Source organism: Lynx canadensis, chromosome B3 (genome assembly GCF_007474595.2).
Source record: "Lynx canadensis isolate LIC74 chromosome B3, mLynCan4.pri.v2, whole genome shotgun sequence".
NCBI classification, from domain to species: Eukaryota; Metazoa; Chordata; class Mammalia; order Carnivora; family Felidae; genus Lynx; species Lynx canadensis.
The window spans coordinates 112,343,338-112,361,596 of NC_044308.2; the positions used below are offsets into that span (position 1 = coordinate 112,343,338).

The 18,259-nt window shown below is 38.9% G+C and overlaps 1 protein-coding gene across 1 annotated transcript; it reads left to right on the forward strand.

The window, feature by feature from the left end:
* The first annotated feature begins 1,697 nt into the window (after positions 1–1,697).
* Positions 1,698–16,420, forward strand: CCDC196 (coiled-coil domain containing 196). The gene is made up of 10 exons (XM_030317465.1): positions 1,698–1,747; positions 1,846–1,998; positions 3,271–3,367; positions 4,061–4,111; positions 6,279–6,356; positions 6,563–6,646; positions 7,166–7,225; positions 7,610–7,751; positions 16,086–16,144; positions 16,334–16,420. The coding sequence occupies exons 1-10, from the start codon at positions 1,698–1,700 to the stop codon at positions 16,418–16,420; spliced, it is 861 nt and encodes a 286-aa protein (XP_030173325.1).
* The last annotated feature ends 1,839 nt before the right edge of the window (positions 16,421–18,259 follow it).

Here is an 18,259-nt window from a genome sequence, read left to right on the forward strand (position 1 = left end):
CCCTGAAGTATACATAATTTGGAGATTTCCCTCTTTCTAAAAAAAGAATACAAAATTATGGATATAAAATGAGGTATGGAGCCTTTGAGAGAAGTTTGTAAAGATAAAGGGCTCTGAAGTTTAAGTTTCATCAGCCTCATATAAATCAGCCTTTTTTGTATTTTGTATTGCTTAGGGCATTAAACAATCCCCAAACCCATAACAACCAAAAACACATGAAAAAGTAAACACCTGACATGAGCCAGGAACTTCATATAATATTATATTTAATTCTCACTCAAACCTTTTGCCATTCTCATTTTTTACAAAAATGGGACCTGAGGCTCAGAGAATTTGGTAACTTGCTCACAGTCAGCTCACTTCTCACAGTGAAGCCAAGATTCAAACCAAGATCGACGAACTAAATCTTGTGTTATTTCCACTACAATATTCTGCCTTTAAGGTTTCCCAAAACACAAAGAGGTTAAGTTACTCTGGAGGATGCCCATAGAAGATGCCCAGAAATGCTCAGTCAATACTTGAAATTGACATGACTTAATTCATATTTGAGAACATCACTAAAAATATTGCCCTAAAGCTGTGTTTAAAGGGCTTGAAGAGGGGCGCCTGGGTGGCGCAGTCGGTTAAGCGTCCGACTTCAGCCAGGTCACGATCTCGCGGTCCGTGAGTTCGAGCCCCGCGTCAGGCTCTGGGCTGATGGCTCGGAGCCTGGAGCCTGTTTCCGATTCTGTGTCTCCCTCTCTCTCTGCCCCTCCCCCGTTCATGCTCTGTCTCTCTCTGTCCCAAAAATAAATAAAAAACGTTGAAAAAAAAAATTAAAAAAAAAAAAAAAGGGCTTGAAGAAAAAAATAAAAAATAAAAAAAAATAAAGGGCTTGAAGAAACAAATGTGTGACTCTTTGGGTTATTTTCTGCTCACTAAGTTACATAGATGAAGACAGAAAATCTTAGTCTAGGAGAAATGTGGTTCTAGCAAGGGAAGAAAAATGGAGGCAGAATCAGAATCTGGAAGTAAGTGTAAATTTGCAGTCTCTCAGGAAAAAGCCTGGCTGTGGAAGGACATACCGATAGTATGGATTTTTCACAAATTATGTCTCTTGCTATGTGTCCAGTATTATTCTCTCTTGCCCTGTAGTATATCAAGTTTTGAAGATAGGAAAATAATGATAGTTAGCTCATATATTGCTCACTATTATATCCATAGCTTATATTTGCCAGTTTGGCCTTTATTTTTCAAAAATGTCTCTTAGAGGTTTTTCTCTTCTCCTAAGACCCTCAGAAGGTAGATGCTCTGTATTTATATTTTCCTTACTCACAGAATCTGGACAGTATGTAGTAGACATTTAATGGAGGTTACTTGGCATGGAAGGTGGTGTTAGTGAGTTATTCTCTGCCCCATTCAATCAAAGACTTCAGGATAAAACTTTGGGCATTGGTTAAACCTAAGGAAAGAATTGATCAGATGTATCTAACAGTATTTTCAGTCAACAAGCTGTCTCTGATGTTGGAGTTACTTAAAAGACCTGTTGATTCTGTGGTCTTAGGGCCATTGTGACTCAAGCTGCAGCTAAAACCAGTCCAATGCAACAGACGTTTCAAAAACAGCAGCAGAAAAATGATGACCTAACTGAATGGAACAAGAAGGCACGTATTTTCAAGAAGACATCTCTATTCTTAGAGTAGAAATTTCCCTTCAAGATGACAAGTGGTTCAAACCCTTCAGGATCTTACTTGCCCTCAAAAGTAAGGTGAGCTTTGAACAGATGCCAAGTGGTAACTATCCAGAAGGGAAAGGAGAGTCTCTATTATTAACCTAGGCTAAAGACAGATATTATTCTTCCCACAGATGTTCCAAAATAGATGACAACTACTTGAAGGAATTGAATGAGGACTTAAAGCTAAGGAAGCAGGAACTGCTAGAGATCCTAAAACCTCTTGAAGATAAGAACAATCTCTTATTCCAGAAGTTGATGTCTAACTTGGAAGAAAAACAGAGAAGGTAAGGGCTCCCTACTCAGGATTTCCTAGAGGGGAAAAAGCTGGAGAACTTTAATCCATAGGATTAACAATGATTATTTACATTTTTAAAAAGGTTTAGACATTAAGCTATAATAGATAAAGAATTTGTAGCCACAAATCAGTGGCAAGTAATCTTTTATTTACTTTTAGTAAAATTACATATGACTCAGCCCTCATCTCAAGGAGCTACAGCTATCATCCTTCTTCCCTAGGATGCCCACCCGAGGAACAGAGAAGAGCCTTTAGTATCGTCAGTGTATCATGGTTACACTGATAGCTCCTTATACATGTTTGTGGAATCACTTTAGGGTAGATGACTCTGCCCTTCCCATGCAAAGCAGTGAAATAGAAAAATTTTCTGGGCCTAGGAGTCTTCTGGAGGTCTGGCCTCTTTAATATGCTAGGCAGATAAGGTCTCAACTCTTAACTAGAGCACTCACTGTTCTTGGGACCCACCAACTTTGTTTCCTTTCCAGTCTCAAAGAATCTCACCTTAATGGATCTATCTTCATTCTCTACCCTTACAGTAAGCATCTCAGGGAGCCCCGACTTTTGGAGAGCAAAAGCCAGGCAGAAAGTTGTGATCAAGCACCAGCTGCTTACAATGCAGAAATAAACGTCTCTCAGGGCAAGAGAACACAAAGGCTTGCTTCGCTGCTTATAATTAAGGAGGAAAAAGTACCATAAACATAAGCATAAATTAATGTTTTTAAAGAATAGAGAGTCTTTGACTCACTTGGTATTGATTCAGATTTTGTTAGAAACTTCTTGATGGCTTGGATTCTCTGAGAGCTACCATAAGGATATAAGTGGTTTCCCCAACTAACTCAAATGTCTTTCACATGGAGAAGCAATACCAACAGAGATGGGGTAGGACATAATTCTTGGATTTATGCTGAAGTCAACAGATTCTATGAACTCCTTCTTCACAGGGGCAAAACACCCTTTCTACTCAAAAGCCATACACCAAAATATTTTTCTGAAGGAGTAAAGAAGAGTCTCACTGGCTGTTGGAGGCCTAAGTTTTGAGCATTGTTGAACACAGAATTCATTTTAGAGCACATAGCTGAGGCAAATGTCAATTGGGAATAAAATCATCCTATAGAGAGCTACTATGTCCAGAAGGAATTCTGTAATTCCTATGACTTCGGCACCCATCTCTCTCCCTTGACAGAACGCTTTCTGACTGCTTGCAGAGTATTAATACTACCCTTTAGGAAGTATTATGTTTTGTGACGTCTTTTCATTCTAGTCTACAGATCATGAGGCAGATCATGGCAGGAAAGGGGAGTGAAGAATCCTCAGTCATGGAGCTCATTAAGGAAGCAGAGGAGATGAAGCAGAATCTGGTAAGAGGTTGGTGGGCATTTCAGGGAATTGCCTCCTGAACAGGGCTCAACTCAATTACTACCATCAGATGTGGAAGGAAAGACAGTTCATCTCTAGCATCTGAGGCTCCAATACTCCTATCTCCTTCATCTAGAAAGGGGTCAGATGAAATGTTGGGCAAATTCAAGACTTGGTAGCAAAAATTCTATTTCTTTTTGACTCTTAAAAACTTTTCATTTAGGGGTTAGTAATACAAGCATATTAACCCTTCACATTTCAGAAAGAATAGAAAATACCAAAGTAAAATAAAAGAAATAGTTTGCTTCAGGAGACTCATAAGAGTTTAAAAAACCAACAAGGTAAAGGATCTTAAAAATTATAAATTAGTGGTCTAAGCCCCAGAGAAACTTCTGTATGATCAGAACATCTTAAGTGTTGTGTGAGGAACACATTTCTGTTGATATCATACTATGATTACCATAATTATAGTTATTATTAAAAATCATTATTATTTTTTTATTATCATCATCATCAAACTCATCTCTCATGTTCCTGGATTTTGAGCTAGGTCTATTTATTGCCTTCCTTTATGGTTTGTTTTATACCTGTGTCCCCATCCCTTTCCCCTCATTATTTACAATTTCTTCCAATTTCACTTTAATGACTGGACAAACACGTTTCTGTTTGTTTGGTTTCCTCCCCACCCCCAACAGGAAAGGAAAAACAAGATGCTTCGGAAGGAAATGGAGATGCTATGGAACAAGGTGTGCCTCTAAGGATCTCTTGATAGAATTGTCTTACAGACCCTAATGCAAAGAACTTCCCTCTCCTCTGGTCCCCATTCTCATTTTGTCACGTCCCGGCTTCCATCCTTGCCTCCTTCCAATCCATCCTTCGCACAGCAGCCAGAGTGATATTTTTGAAATAATCAAATCACGTCGTTATTCTTATGGAAACCATTTATAGCTGCTCCTTATTGTGGCATAATGTGGCTGTTGCCTGCCTCTCTCTTCTCATAGAAGTCTTCCCCTTACTTTCTATGCAACCCACACGGGCCTCCTTATGGATTCTCAAACATGCCCAGACTCTTCCTATCTCAAGGCTTTTGCTTTACCCTGGCCTATAATACTATTTCTTTTGGTTGGCTCATATTCATGCTTCAGGTCTCTGCTTAAATGTCACCTCCTCAGAGAGGTCCTCCTTGTTCACTCTATCTAAAATAGGGCACCCCGGGGCGCCTAGGTGGCTCGGTCGGTTGGGGGTCTGACTTTGGCTCAGGTCATGATCTCGTGGTCCCTGAGTTCCAGCCCTGTGTTGGGCTCTGTGCTGACAGCTTGGAGCCTGGAGCCTGCTTCAGATTCTGTGTCTCCCTCTCTCTCTCTGGCCCATCCTCCCTCTCTCTCTCTCTCTCAAAAATAAATAAATGTTAAAAAAATTTTTTGGGGGGGGGGGGCGCCTGGGTGGCGCAGTCGGTTAAGCGTCCGACTTCAGCCAGGTCACGATCTCGCGGTCCGTGAGTTCGAGCCCCGCGTCGGGCTCTGGGCTGATGGCTCAGAGCCTGGAGCCTGTTTCCGATTCTGTGTCTTCCTCTCTCTCTGCCCCTCGCCCGTTCATGCTCTATCTCTCTGTCCCCAAAATAAATAAACGTTGAAAAAAATATTTTAATTAAAAAAAAAAATTTTTTTTAATAAATAAAATAGGGCACCCCTTCCTCACTTTCTATTATATAACTCTATTCATGTCCTCCATAACACTTTTTATAATTAAACTTATTATTTTTATTTTATTATTATTATTATTAATTATGATTATACTTGTTTCTTATCTCCCTGACCCCCTCTGGAATACAAGCTCCTCCAGTTTCTTGATTGCTTTGTTCATCTCTGAATCCTTAGCATGTAGCACAATGCTTAGAACATAGTAGACAATAAATGTAAGTTGGATGAATGAATGAATAAATACCTAATTCTAATTCTCCTATGATTTTGCAACAATCACGGCATTGCCTAATATATAATAGTAGGGCCTTTTGCTGGGAAACCAGGTGGGAGTGGATGTTCCTTTGTAGTCTAAGTTGTTGGGATTTGAGTGCTTTTTCACAGACTAGAAGACTAGAAGAATAGATTGTGTCTTGTGATATAAACAGTGTGTAGTGTGATCTCTGACTGCTTTTTTCATATTAACTTTCCACAAATAATCAGGATACCATCAAGTCTTGCATCTTGACCTGAGATCTGCTCCTACTTCTCAGAGGTAGCTACAAATCAGTTCTGTGAATTGTCAGTTTTAGTTCTTCTGTTTTTGAGTCCTAGTGATAAGAACTATGCCAGCACAATTTGTCTATGAAAATCCAGCTTCTTCAAAGCTCCCAAAAGATTTTAAAAGGGATGTCCCTGTATGTTAGCTTGTGATTGGCTTTCCCTACCCATAGTTTTAGGCAGCAGAAAGTGGAGAGAGAAAAACAGTATGGTCAGGGGTTAAGAACATAAGCTTCAGGGTTCACAAGATCTGCTTCAAATTCCAGCTCTGTACTTTTGTAGCTGTGTGACCCTAAACAAATGACTTAGCCTCTTCAAATATCTTTTCCTCATTGGAAAAGATGGAAGTAAAAATAGTCCTATGAGGCTTAAATGAGAATGTTTGTAATGTAGTAGCATATTGTAAATAAGTAAAGAAATGTGCAAGTAGCTTACAGTACTTAAGGCTTATAATAAGGGTACAGTTAATAGTTTTTATTGTTATAAGTTACACTAAAGACACCAAATAGAAGGACTTGTTCCATTCTGAACCCCATTTGGTAGTACACTTTTCTGGTCGAACCCTGACAGTTTCCTGACTGGCAGAAACCAAAAAACCTTGACTTATATTGGTTTTCCACTTCCCTCACTAATTCCCACTAATTTAAAGCTTTGCCAAAACGTCTCTCTACAGACATTCGACACAGAAGAACTTGGTGATCAACAAAAAGCACCGCAGATAAAAAACAAAGCAGACTTGCAGGAGGGGAAGGCAAGTGGACTACATGTTACTTAGAATTTCAGGGTTGTTGATGCCACACTGCTGGAAACAGCCTGTTGACAATCAGGGCTAATTTGGGCAGGCAAATAGGCGGGATCTGGGCCTTGAGCATATGTGTGTTGGATTTACTGTTGGCTGAGACATTGTACTTCTTTCCCGGGACCTTCTCTTCCTTTAGCTCTCTTCTTTTATCCCAGGTTCCCAAAACCCCCTCCTCACCTAGGAAGACCAAGAATGAACTGGAGACATCATGTGCAGAGAAAGTGAAAGAGAAAAAGAAGGTAGTGTGATCTTTCTGAATGGTAGGGGCTTTTAGAGGTGATAGAATGGAAATTTTTAATAATGTATTAGTATGCTCCTGAAACTGATACAAGTTTTATAGGAGATGTGGTTCCTTTGGGATATTATATTTGAATCAGAGTGGCATTGCAAGTTTAGGGGAAATAACGTTGACGAGGGCAAAGTGGGAGAAACTATACCAACAATGTAACTCCACAATAACTATGTGATGTCAAAATAATAGCTAATTTGTTTTTGAACATTTATTTAGGGATATTATGCTTGTATCTAATCTTCTCACAACAAATTTATTCATAAAAATTGATTCTATTCATTTAGCTTTTAGCTTTTAGAGCATGGATTGTACCGATGAGGGCTACTAGAAGGACTGTGCAGTTGAAACCAATCTGTTAGTGAATCTATGACAGCATACTTTGGCTATGAAGTCTTTGCAGCATTTTGAGAACATTGATTTCTGATCTCAATTTATTTTGTCACCCAGAAGCTCTTTCTTCCACCAGGAAAAGCCACAGAGGAAAATGGAATGGGTCAGGTATCAGGAACAAGCCAACATCCTTCAGGTACTAAGATCTTCCAAGGTTGGACATGGGATACAGTTTCACTCAAATAATACAACATCTTTTAGTTTCATAATAGTAATCCCTATGCCCTCCTCTGGATTACCAATTATCCTGCTAAAAGAAATGTTCCATGGCGAGATTGCTGTGGAAACCTATCTCCAGCTTCACCTTGAATAACCTAAGATAAATACATTTTTTTTCCTTTAGTCTTGATTTTGTTCTATTTGAAATGGGGGTGGGGGGAATCACAAATACTTTCTGCCCAACTTTAAAGACTGAGCATGATGGGATCATTTTAAACTTCTGAGTAAAAAGGTTTCAAGTAACAGGTGGTTTAGAGAAGCCAATACTATATGTGTAGCTCTGAAAAATGTTCTCCTGTAGAATGGCTTTAATGGCAAAATGATTGAGTTGAGAATTGAAGCCTTGAAGAACTACCAGAAGGCCAATGACCTGAAATTATCACTGAACTTACAGCAGAATTTGGAGCCAAAGCAAGCATATTTTAATCTTCCTGGGTCTCGAGGTAGGTAAAGTATCGGTATACATGTGGAGGTTTTATTTTATGTTACATTGAAAATTCCATTCCTTGCAAAGTGATTACCACAATGCCTGGCACACAGTAAATTAAATGTTAGTAGTGACATAATAAGTTTTATAACTATCATTATTATTTCTCAGAAGCTCTGGTAAAGTAAGGATTCCTCTGGAGAAAATGAATTTTCTTTTGTAAAGACTAAATTACATATTATGTACTTAGTATATGTAGTTGATACATAGTTGACACCTGATAACATTAGTTTCCTCCCCACTTCCTCCATTTTCCTAGGAATTATTGTAGTTTGATCTCATGAATCTTGTTGGAATAGACTCTGCTATTTCAGAACAGAAGGCCAAAGAGATAGCCATCTGACAATGGGTGTGAGTTTTGCCAATCCAGATTTTTCTCTGAGATTTTCAGTGTTTCCTCCCCCCTCCCAAAGAATTTATGGCATCATTAGAGAAAACAGTAACTGATTTTACCATAAAAAAAAAAAAAAAGAAAAAAGAAAAGAATGGGGGCGGCTGGGTGGCTCAGTCAGTTAAGTGTCCAACTTCGGCTCCAGTCATGATCTCATGGTTTGTGAGTTCAAGCCCCGTGTTGGGCTCTGTCCTGACAGCTCAGAGCCTGGAGCCTGCTTCAGATTCTGTGTCTCCCTCTCAATCTCTCTACCCCTCCCCTGCTCGTGCTCTGTCTCTCTCTCTCAAAAGGGAATACACTTAAAAAAATTTTTTTAGGGGCGCCTGGGTGGCGCAGTCGGTTAAGCGTCCGACTTCAGCCAGGTCACGATCTCGCGGTCCGTGAGTTCGAGCCCCGCGTCGGGCTCTGGGCTGATGGCTCAGAGCCTGGAGCCTGTTTCCGATTCTGTGTCTCCCTCTCTCTCTGCCCCTCCCCTGTTCATGCTCTGTCTCTCTCTGTCCCAAAAATAAATAAAAAACGTTGAAAAAATTTTTTTAATAAAAATAAAAGAATAGCTTCTGAGGGACAGGAGAAAAGGTTCTTAAATTTTCAGGATCTATGAATCTGAACTCTATTTTTTAATTTAAATTATTTTTATAATTTAAATTATATATTTTTTAATTAATTACGTATAACATGTAATATATACAAAAGAACTTACGGAATATATGTAATTGTGAAACAAGATAATAAAATTACCCCCCATGAATATACCAGTCTACTTAAGAATGGGAAAATACTTAGTACAGATGCTCCTGTGTGGAATCTGAATTCTATTTTATTTTTATTTATTTATTTTTTTTACTTTATTTATTTATTTATTTTTTTTATGAAATTTATTGACAAATTGGTTTCCATACAACACCCAGTGCTCATCCCAAAAGGTGCCCTCCTCAATACCCATCACCCACCCTCCCCTCCCTCCCACCCCCCATCAACCCTCAGTTTGTTCTCAGTTTTTAACAGTCTCTTATGCTTTGGCTCTCTCCCACTCTAACCTCTTTTTTTTTTTTTTTCCTTCCCCTCCCCCATGGGTTCCTGTTAAGTTTCTCAGGATCCACATAAGAGTGAAACCATATGGTATCTGTCTTTCTCTGTATGGCTTATTTCACTTAGCATTACACTCTCCAGTTCCATCCACGTTGCTACAAAGGGCCATATTTCATTTTTTCTCATTGCCACATAGTACTCCATTGTGTATATATACCACAATTTCTTTATCCATTCATCAGTTGATGGACATTTAGGCTCTTTCCATAATTTGGCTATTGTTGAGAGTGCTGCTATGAACATTGGGGTACAAGTGCCCCTATGCATCAGTACTCCTGTATCCCTTGGATAAATTCCTAGCAGTGCTATTGCTGGGTCATAGGGTAGGTCTATTTTTAATTTTCTGAGGAACCTCCACACTGCTTTCCAGAGCGGCTGCACCAATTTGCATTCCCACCAACAGTGCAAGAGGGTTCTCGTTTCTCCACATCCTCTCCAGCATCTATAGTCTCCTGATTTGTTCATTTTGGCCACTCTGACTGGCGTGAGGTGACACCTGAGTGTGGTTTTGATTTGTATTTCCCTGATAAGGAGCGACGCTGAACATCTTTTCATGTGCCTGTTGGCCATCTGGATGTCTTCTTTAGAGAAGTGTCTATTCATGTTTTCTGCCCATTTCTTCACTGGGTTATTTGTTTTTCGGGTGTGGAGTTTGGTGAGCTCTTTATAGATTTTAGATACTAGCCCTTTGTCCGATATGTCATTTGCAAATATCTTTTCCCATTCCGTTGGTTGCCTTTTAGTTTTGTTGGTTGTTTCCTTTGCTGTGCAGAAGCTTTTTATCTTCATAAGGTCCCAGTAATTCACTTTTGCTTTTAATTCCCTTGCCTTTGGGGATGTGTCGAGTAAGAGATTGCTACGGCTGAGGTCAGAGAGGTCTTTTCCTGCTTTCTCCTCTAAGGTTTTGATGGTTTCCTGTCTCACATTTAGGTCCTTTATCCATTTTGAGTTTATTTTTGTAAATGGTGTGAGAAAGTGGTCTAGTTTCAACCTTCTGCATGTTGCTGTCCAGTTCTCCCAGCACCATTTGTTAAAGAGGCTGTCTTTTTTCCATTGGATGTTCTTTCCTGCTTTGTCAAAGATGAGTTGGCCATACGTTTGTGGGTCTAGTTCTGGGGTTTCTATTCTATTCCATTGGTCTGTGTGTCTGTTTTTGTGCCAATACCATGCTGTCTTGATGATGACAGCTTTGTAGTAGATGAATTCTATTTTAAAAAAGACACATGCAGTGAGAAATCATGGTTAGGGGATGACAATGTTTTATTAGTATTGGTATCAGTATGTATATCTCTAATTTCTTCTCAATCTTATTCTATTAAGGGCTTGAACAGCTGATAAAATCACACAGAGCATATAAGATTAAATAAATATATGAGTAAATCAAATCAAAGAGAAAATAAGTTGAAGCCAGGTAAATACATGAAAATACATGATGAAAGTATTATATATAGTTTGTAGAAGCAGGCTTCAAACTTGGTTCTGGATTTCCTAGAAAAAGAAACATGGGTTTACATTGTCCACAAAATAATAATAAACCAATTGCTCAGGAGAAATATAGATTTTACTAGTGCTGAGACCAGAGAGAAATTTCTCTTCCATGGAGATGGGATACTCTACATATGTTATAGTAGCTAATGTCTTCAACAATATTTCTAAGGTGAATTCAGAATCTAAATTTCCTAGCCTGTTTCTTATCTTTGTTGGCACAATATAATAAAAAAATTATCAGTCTGAAATTTTTAAAAAGCAATGGGTCAGTTCAAGATGATTTGGTCCATGTGCACAGCACACTATTAGTCTGACTTGGCCCATAGATAAAATTTACAAAATCTAGATGGCTGGATCTACTACCCATCCTTTAACCCGTGTTCTACTTATATTTTTTCTTTTAACTATTGCTTGATAAGAATTGGAAACAGAAAGCTTGAGATTTTCTTCTCCAATAAGAACCTAGAATACAATCAGAAGCAATATAAAGTCATCAAGGTATAAATTTAAAAGATGGAGGAGAAGAGGGTATGAGAAGGACAGATTCTTGTTTTACTTTAAAATTAGCTGAAGGTCATTTCAAAGGATCTTAGAGTAAGGAGTTTAAAATCTTTTAGCTCCAGATTCAAATCAAGTCAAGATTAGTAAATAGTGAAGGGTTCCATTTGATTCAATCACCCTATGGAGATTATTTTTTTTTCCTTCCTTCCTTGCAGAACGTTGAATCTTTGAACTTTGGACTAGGGCAGCCCACAGATTGTACCCTCTTTTCTCTTATCTCCTCTTTATGCTTTTGGAGAATTAAGTGATAGGGCACTAAATTTCCAGTTACCACAAATGAAAGTAGCTACAGGCATGTGTGACCCATTACTGCTCTGTCTTACTGATTGTGCATTCACTGAACACTGATTATAGGCCAGTTTCATTTTCTAACACCCACATAACACAAAATCTTTGGGTTTATTTGAGCCTAGGGGATCTGAAATCTGAGTCCTAGATTTTGCTTATGTTGACTTATTTGTTTGATTATTGAAAAAAGAACAAAAGAAGCATTAGTTTTCTTCATAGAGGGATTTTTAAAGTAATTATGTTAAGATAACATTATCAACAGTGTTGTGATATGGTTTAGTCATGCTCAGTGTTTCCCAAATTCCCTTAGTCTATTTTTTATTCAGTATGTTCTGTTTAGATTGACTTCCTTAATTTCCTAATGCATTCCTGGAAAATAAAGTTAATATTACTGTTTTATTATTTTTTTAAGTTTATTTATTTAAGAGAGTGCACGCATGCATAGAGTGGAGGAGGCAGGGAAGGGAGAGGGGAAAGGGGAGTGACAGAGAAAGAATCCCAAGCAGACTCTTCGCTGCCAGCACGGAACCTGGCCCTACACTGAAACTACAAGCCACAAGTTTATGACCTGAGCTGTAAGTCAAGAGTCCGAGGCTCAACCTACTGAATCATCTAAGCGCCCCAAAATTCCTATTTTAAGTGGAAAACCAATAATAGTTTTCCATAATAGAAAGTAAACTTAATAAGTATACTGAAAACAAGATTTTAATGTTCTAACCAGATGCTAAAGCCTGAGGTCCATTTTATCTTTATTAGGAAGTGAGATTAGCATGGTGTAGGGAGTTTTAAAGCAAACCTGCACCAAACCGAAAATTTCTCCTTGATGCAATCGAGTTTGAAGAACTGAAAAGGGAGTAATTTTTTCACTGTGATTTATATAGTATTTAATGCTGTGTTCTAGCACCTCCTAAATTTATTTCAGTTGCCACTCAAAATCATCCCACCATCAAATTTCTGGAAACAGTACTTTAATAGAAAAGCTCTGGTTTTACACTCAGATATATGAGCCACAGGCCTTATTCTGAGGCTAAACAGTTAAATAACCCAGGCAAGTCATTTAGTTTCAGTTTTTTCTTTGCCTAAGACAGTCAAAACATATTATAGAGCATATTGAAAACATGTGGTTTTGGGTAATGCTCACAATAACTCTCTAGGGTAGGTATCATAGGACAAAAAACTAGTTCAGAAAAGCCAGGCTTCTGACTCCATCTCCAAAGTTCATCTCCTAAAATGTGCAGAAAATGCCAGTGTTAAAGCATATGATATCTCATGACCCTTCCACATCTAAAAGGTATGATTTAAATCTGAACTTATCAACTTTTTAATATGTAATTGTCCCAATGAAGACTCATACTCCCTAAGGGTAATTTGTTTAGTAGTAAAGGAAACAGTTCAAAATAGGTTCACAGTTTGTAATTCTTCATTTAACCCAGTAGGTGGCACCAATCACATCCAGGCTTCTAGTCCACAAATAGTGGTAATTCAGGAAACCTGAAATATCGTCAGAGAGATTGGCCTTCTATTACTCTTAGGACAAAATGTGCTACATTTATATATCAAATGAAAAAAAAAAACTATTGATGTTTTCTTCCATGCTCTGCACTGAGGTGTATTACTGGCAGCCTTGATTAGACCTTAATAAACTCCATATTCTGCTGTGCAATCCTTACCTATTATTCTATGCCTTGAACTAGAGTTCCCTCCATTCCAAATACATCCACTGTCCACTTCCTCCACAATCCCTATCTAATACTGTTTCTTTCCACCACGGAAAAGTCAGGTAATTGGGACACTGAATTATAAAATGAGTTGGGCAATTGTACACGGTGTTGATTTTTTGAAGTTTAAGTCCTTAATACTGTTCCTAGATACAGTTCATTTTCCTCTAATTTCAAAAGAATTGAATTTCACAAACCTGTCTTAAAGGATGAAGTGTCATTTTGGATACACCTCCCAGCAAATCAGGGTATAGGCCCTTCTGTTCTAGGCATTTCCAAATAGAAAAAAGGTTTCTCCCACTACTCTTGGCCAAGAATCCCTCCTCCCACATAAACTGTCCTGTGTGCTGGTTGGCTGTGTTGCAGTGGTGTGATCTATTTGGTTGGCAAGATACAATCTTGTGTTAATATTAGTTTGTTGTACTTTACGCAATCCATACTTGCAAACCCTCTTGAGGCCCTGGTTATATATAGCATTACCTTTGTCAATCTAATCTGTTTGGCATTCCGCCTCGCCTAGGCTTATAGAAGAGAAAAACATTTTAGACCGAGTGAAGTCCTTATGGACATGGGTCACATGTAAAGGGATTTGCTTTCCCACCAGTGTAAAATTACAATTTGACCCAGGCTATGGAACAGTCCTTCCCCAGCCTCTGTAGAGTCAAGAGAACAGTTCGTGGTCTTTGGCAGCCATGTATCTTAGAGAGCACAGGCATGAAATAATCTTTCAATTCAGCTGACTTTTCCATCATGCCTGCTGGTAGTTTAAAGAGGAAGTTTATCTTCGGCAATAATATAACTGACGATAAGACATTTGATTCTGACAGACTTCTTTTCTCTCCTCCCCTCCACCTCCTCTCCCCACTGAACTCATACTCTTGGCATTTCCTTGAGTTCTTTTGAGACGAGGCTGAAGGTTGGATGTGAATATTTTGCTACACTTATAAATTCAGATGAAAGCCCAGTGAGGTGGGAAATGAATACTCTTGAGACCTTATTTATTCTATAACTCTCTCTGTTCTTAAAGCAAGTCATTCTTCCTGGCTTTAACCTTTACTTCACTTTAGTATTACTCTTCCTGATGGCTGACATATACTCCAGTAAGTGCTGCCAAATAATGTTAAGCTAAAATGCTGGAAAACAGAGTCAGAAACCCACAGCTCAAATCTGGGTCCTTGATAAATATGTTTTTAGGTTTGTTTATTTATTTTAAGAAAGAGAGCGCAAGCAAGGTAGAGGCAGAGAGAGAGGGATATAGAGAGAATTCCAAGCAGGCTCCATGCTGTGAGTGCAGAACCTGACATTGGGCTCGAACTCAGGAGCCATGAGATATTGACTGAGCCAACCTCAAAAGTCGGAAGGAAGCTTAACCAACTGAGCCAACCAAGCACCCCTAAATATGGGCTTTTTAAAGCTTTGAGGCAACTTGAACCTTTTGTGGATTTTGTTATTTTACTTTATTTTATTTTGTTTTGTTTTGTTTTGTTTTATAGAGAGGACTCACACAAGTGGGGGAGAGGGGCAGAGGTAGAGTGAGAGAGAGAATCTTAAGTAGGCTACATGCTCAGCATGAGCCCAACTCAGGGCTCAATCCTATGACCCTGGGATCATGACCTGAGCCAAAATCAAGGGTCAGACATTTAACTTACTGAGCCACCCAGGCAACCCAGCTCGAACTTTGAATGTCAGAGTTAGGTTTCTGTTATAGTAGTACTACATAGTAGTTACTATAGTTACTACTACTACCTATAGTAGGTTATGAAGTTAATTTTGAATCGAAGTCATTTTTTCACTTCCTATAAAACCCCACAGAAGTCCAGGGGAGAATAAAATTCTTCCTTCCTAAAAATAAATTTTGAAGGTTGAAAAAAATAAACTGTACCTTTTTTAATATTATGATTATTTCAATGAGTGACAATAGCTTCCAAACTTTGTAATATCACACACTTACAAAACTCAGCAGGATTATTAGGATAGGGTTGTCATATTTAGCAAATAGAGGATGTTCAGTTAAGTTTGAATTGCAGATAAATAATTAATGTTTTAGTATAAGCATGTTCCAAATATTTCATGGAATGTGCTTATACTAAAAATATTTAGTGTTTATTGAAATCCAAACTTAACTGGGTATCCTGGCAACCCTAACCTAGGACAGACTCACTACAGAGCCTACTTAAATGCCCCACAATTCTCCTCCCCCCCCCCCCGCTTTTTATTGGCTCTCTTCTTCTTCATCTCAGCCTATGCCTGTCATTCTGTCTGCCTCCTTTTTTTGTCCCCTTGCCCACCTTTATCTTTTTGTTGTTCTCTACTGTCCACAGTTGGCCATTTTTATGGAATATGTATCTGGGTTATCTGAAATATATATATATATATATATACATATATATATATATATAAAATTTATCATCCCATTTCTTCATGTAAAAGTTATATTAAACATATGCTTTGTAGGCTCTCAAAATTATTTCTACTTGCATATAATCCTCAAATGATTTTCTTCCCTCCGTGGGACATGGGCCCTCAGCAGAGAAGGGTTTGCCACTTGAACTCTAAAAATACTGTTTGAAGTTGTTTTCTAACACAATTACAAAATCCACATTAATGCTAATGCCAGAGTCATTCTACAGTGATGCAATGATATGTGATGTGTGATGAATGTTAGTAGCCTTACAACTCAAAATAAAACCAGGTTTTGTTTTGTTGGGTTTTTTTCCTCAAAGAAAGCTCCCATTTTCCTAATGTTTCCCACCAGGTACTGTGAACACTACAACTACCAGCAGATTAACTACCAGCAAAAACGAATCTAATGTGGTAAGAACTACTTTCATTTTCAAAATTATTTTAAAGGCTTGCATAGATAGTGGGTGTAGATTTTTAGAATTTATTTGTTAAAGTACATTCTAATTTAATATTTTTAGGAGATTTGTAAAGTGGGTGCCAGGGCACTTGATGTTTTAATTGTTTTTTGGATTCCCCCCACCCCGCCCTTCTATGTTGTAGAGAATTCTGGGATCAAAAACCTACACAGAACAACAAAGAGCTAAAGGAAATCAGTTTGATGATGTAGGAGGGAGATCTTTTTTCTGAGGTCACTGCCAGATGAAGCTCTGAAGGATTAGAAGGCTTTCACTCCTTTTGCTTTGGACAGATTTAAAGACGAGGCACAGCCATTTGTGTTAATTAAAATCTCTCAAACCTTTGTTTTAGTGCAGTTTATTCTGTCCCCACTAAATTGGGTGGAAATGCTAGTTAGATGTTTGACCTTAAGCATGTCAGGAATTTAGTCATTTAGGGATTGTAAAATAGTCCCTGATTATTTTGATAGCTTTTGATTTTGAAATGACTAGGTTCAAACCACATTGTATGTTGTTAACAAGTCCATGAAAGGCTGTTCCTCTCCACCTCTGAAATGTTTCATTCTGCACAGATCCATCACTAACATATGAGCAAAAGTACATACAAAATAAGGAAAATTATAAGCCTTACAGTTTTTTTACTCTTTCGTCTATCATGTCCAACTGTCCTAGTTTGCCTCCTAGTTATCTGCCTCCATTCTGCCTCCTCGTTATCTTTTCCTTTAATATCTCCTACCTTCCTATCTTCTACCTAACTGTTTTAGTTCAGACCCTCTTTCCTGCCTAGATTAGCACAGCTCTTAATTGGTTTCCCCTCTCTAGTCCCTCTATTCTATCTTCCACAGCACCTGAAGCTGTCTCTTCTAAAAGAGGAATGAGATCATGTCTTTTTCCTACTGGTTTTCCATTGACTTTAGTATAAAGTCCAAACTCCTTCATAGACCATATAATGATTTACCTTCTGCCTATGTCTCTAGTCTCCTTTTTCACTGTATCTACCTTTCTTCATATATTGAGCTCAACAGACCTATTTGCAATTCCCCTGATGTGCCATGAGGTCTATTATCTCCATGCCTTTGCATAAAGTTGATTCTTCTCTCCTTGTCTATTTGCCCATTAACATTTGTCCATAGGGCTGAGTTTGGTGCCCTTCTCCCATCCCAGCAATTCTTAATTTTAACTATTGTATTAGAATCTCCTTGGGAGCTTTTAAAAATACCAATTCACTAGGGAGAGGGGCCAAGATGGTGGAACAGCATGGAAGTTTTTTTGTGTCTTACATTCATGAAATACAGCCAGATCAACACTAAACCATCCTGTACACATAGAAAACTGATTTGAGGATTAACACAACAATCTGCACAACCTGAACCACAGAATTCCACAGGTATGCAGCCCGCAGGGGTGAACTTGGGGAGAGAGAAGCCGCCAAGGTCAGGGAGCTGTTTTTGCTTATGGAGAGAGAACCGGGGTGGAGGGGAGTTCAGGAAAAGGATCCCCCCCCCCCAAAAAAAAACACCTGGAGAGAAAGTGGAAAAGTGGAAACAGCTGCAGGGACTGAACTAAAAAGGGAGAAAGGAAAAAGGAGAGGGTTTAAATTCCATTAAGACTCTATAAACAGGGGGAGTGTAGAGTCTGAAATGCCACAGCTCAATACCTGGTGGTGCCCTGGTGAGAAGGGCGAATCCCCAGGAGCAGAGTGAAGTTGAGGGTCTTTGGGCCACACAGGGAGAGGTGGTTCCCCTGCTGGGAGGACATCTGGTAGAGGCTGTGTGGCTCCCCCAAAGGCCCCAGTGGACCCAGGAGAAAAACCACATTCACGGGTGCTGGAACAAGGTCATTGGGAGTGAAGCCTGGTGCCAGCTGTGTGGTGTGATTTTCCATAATCTCTGAAACACGGCTGCCACATGATCGTGTGAACTTTTTCTGGGGTAGGCTAGCACTCAGCCACAGTCTCTGAGCATCAGCAGCAGCATGGTCCCTTGAACGTTCCTGGGAGCAGCCGGCACCCAGTCATTGCTGTGTGAGACCCTCCCACAGAGGGGCAGAACGGGTCAAAGCTGCAGTCCCT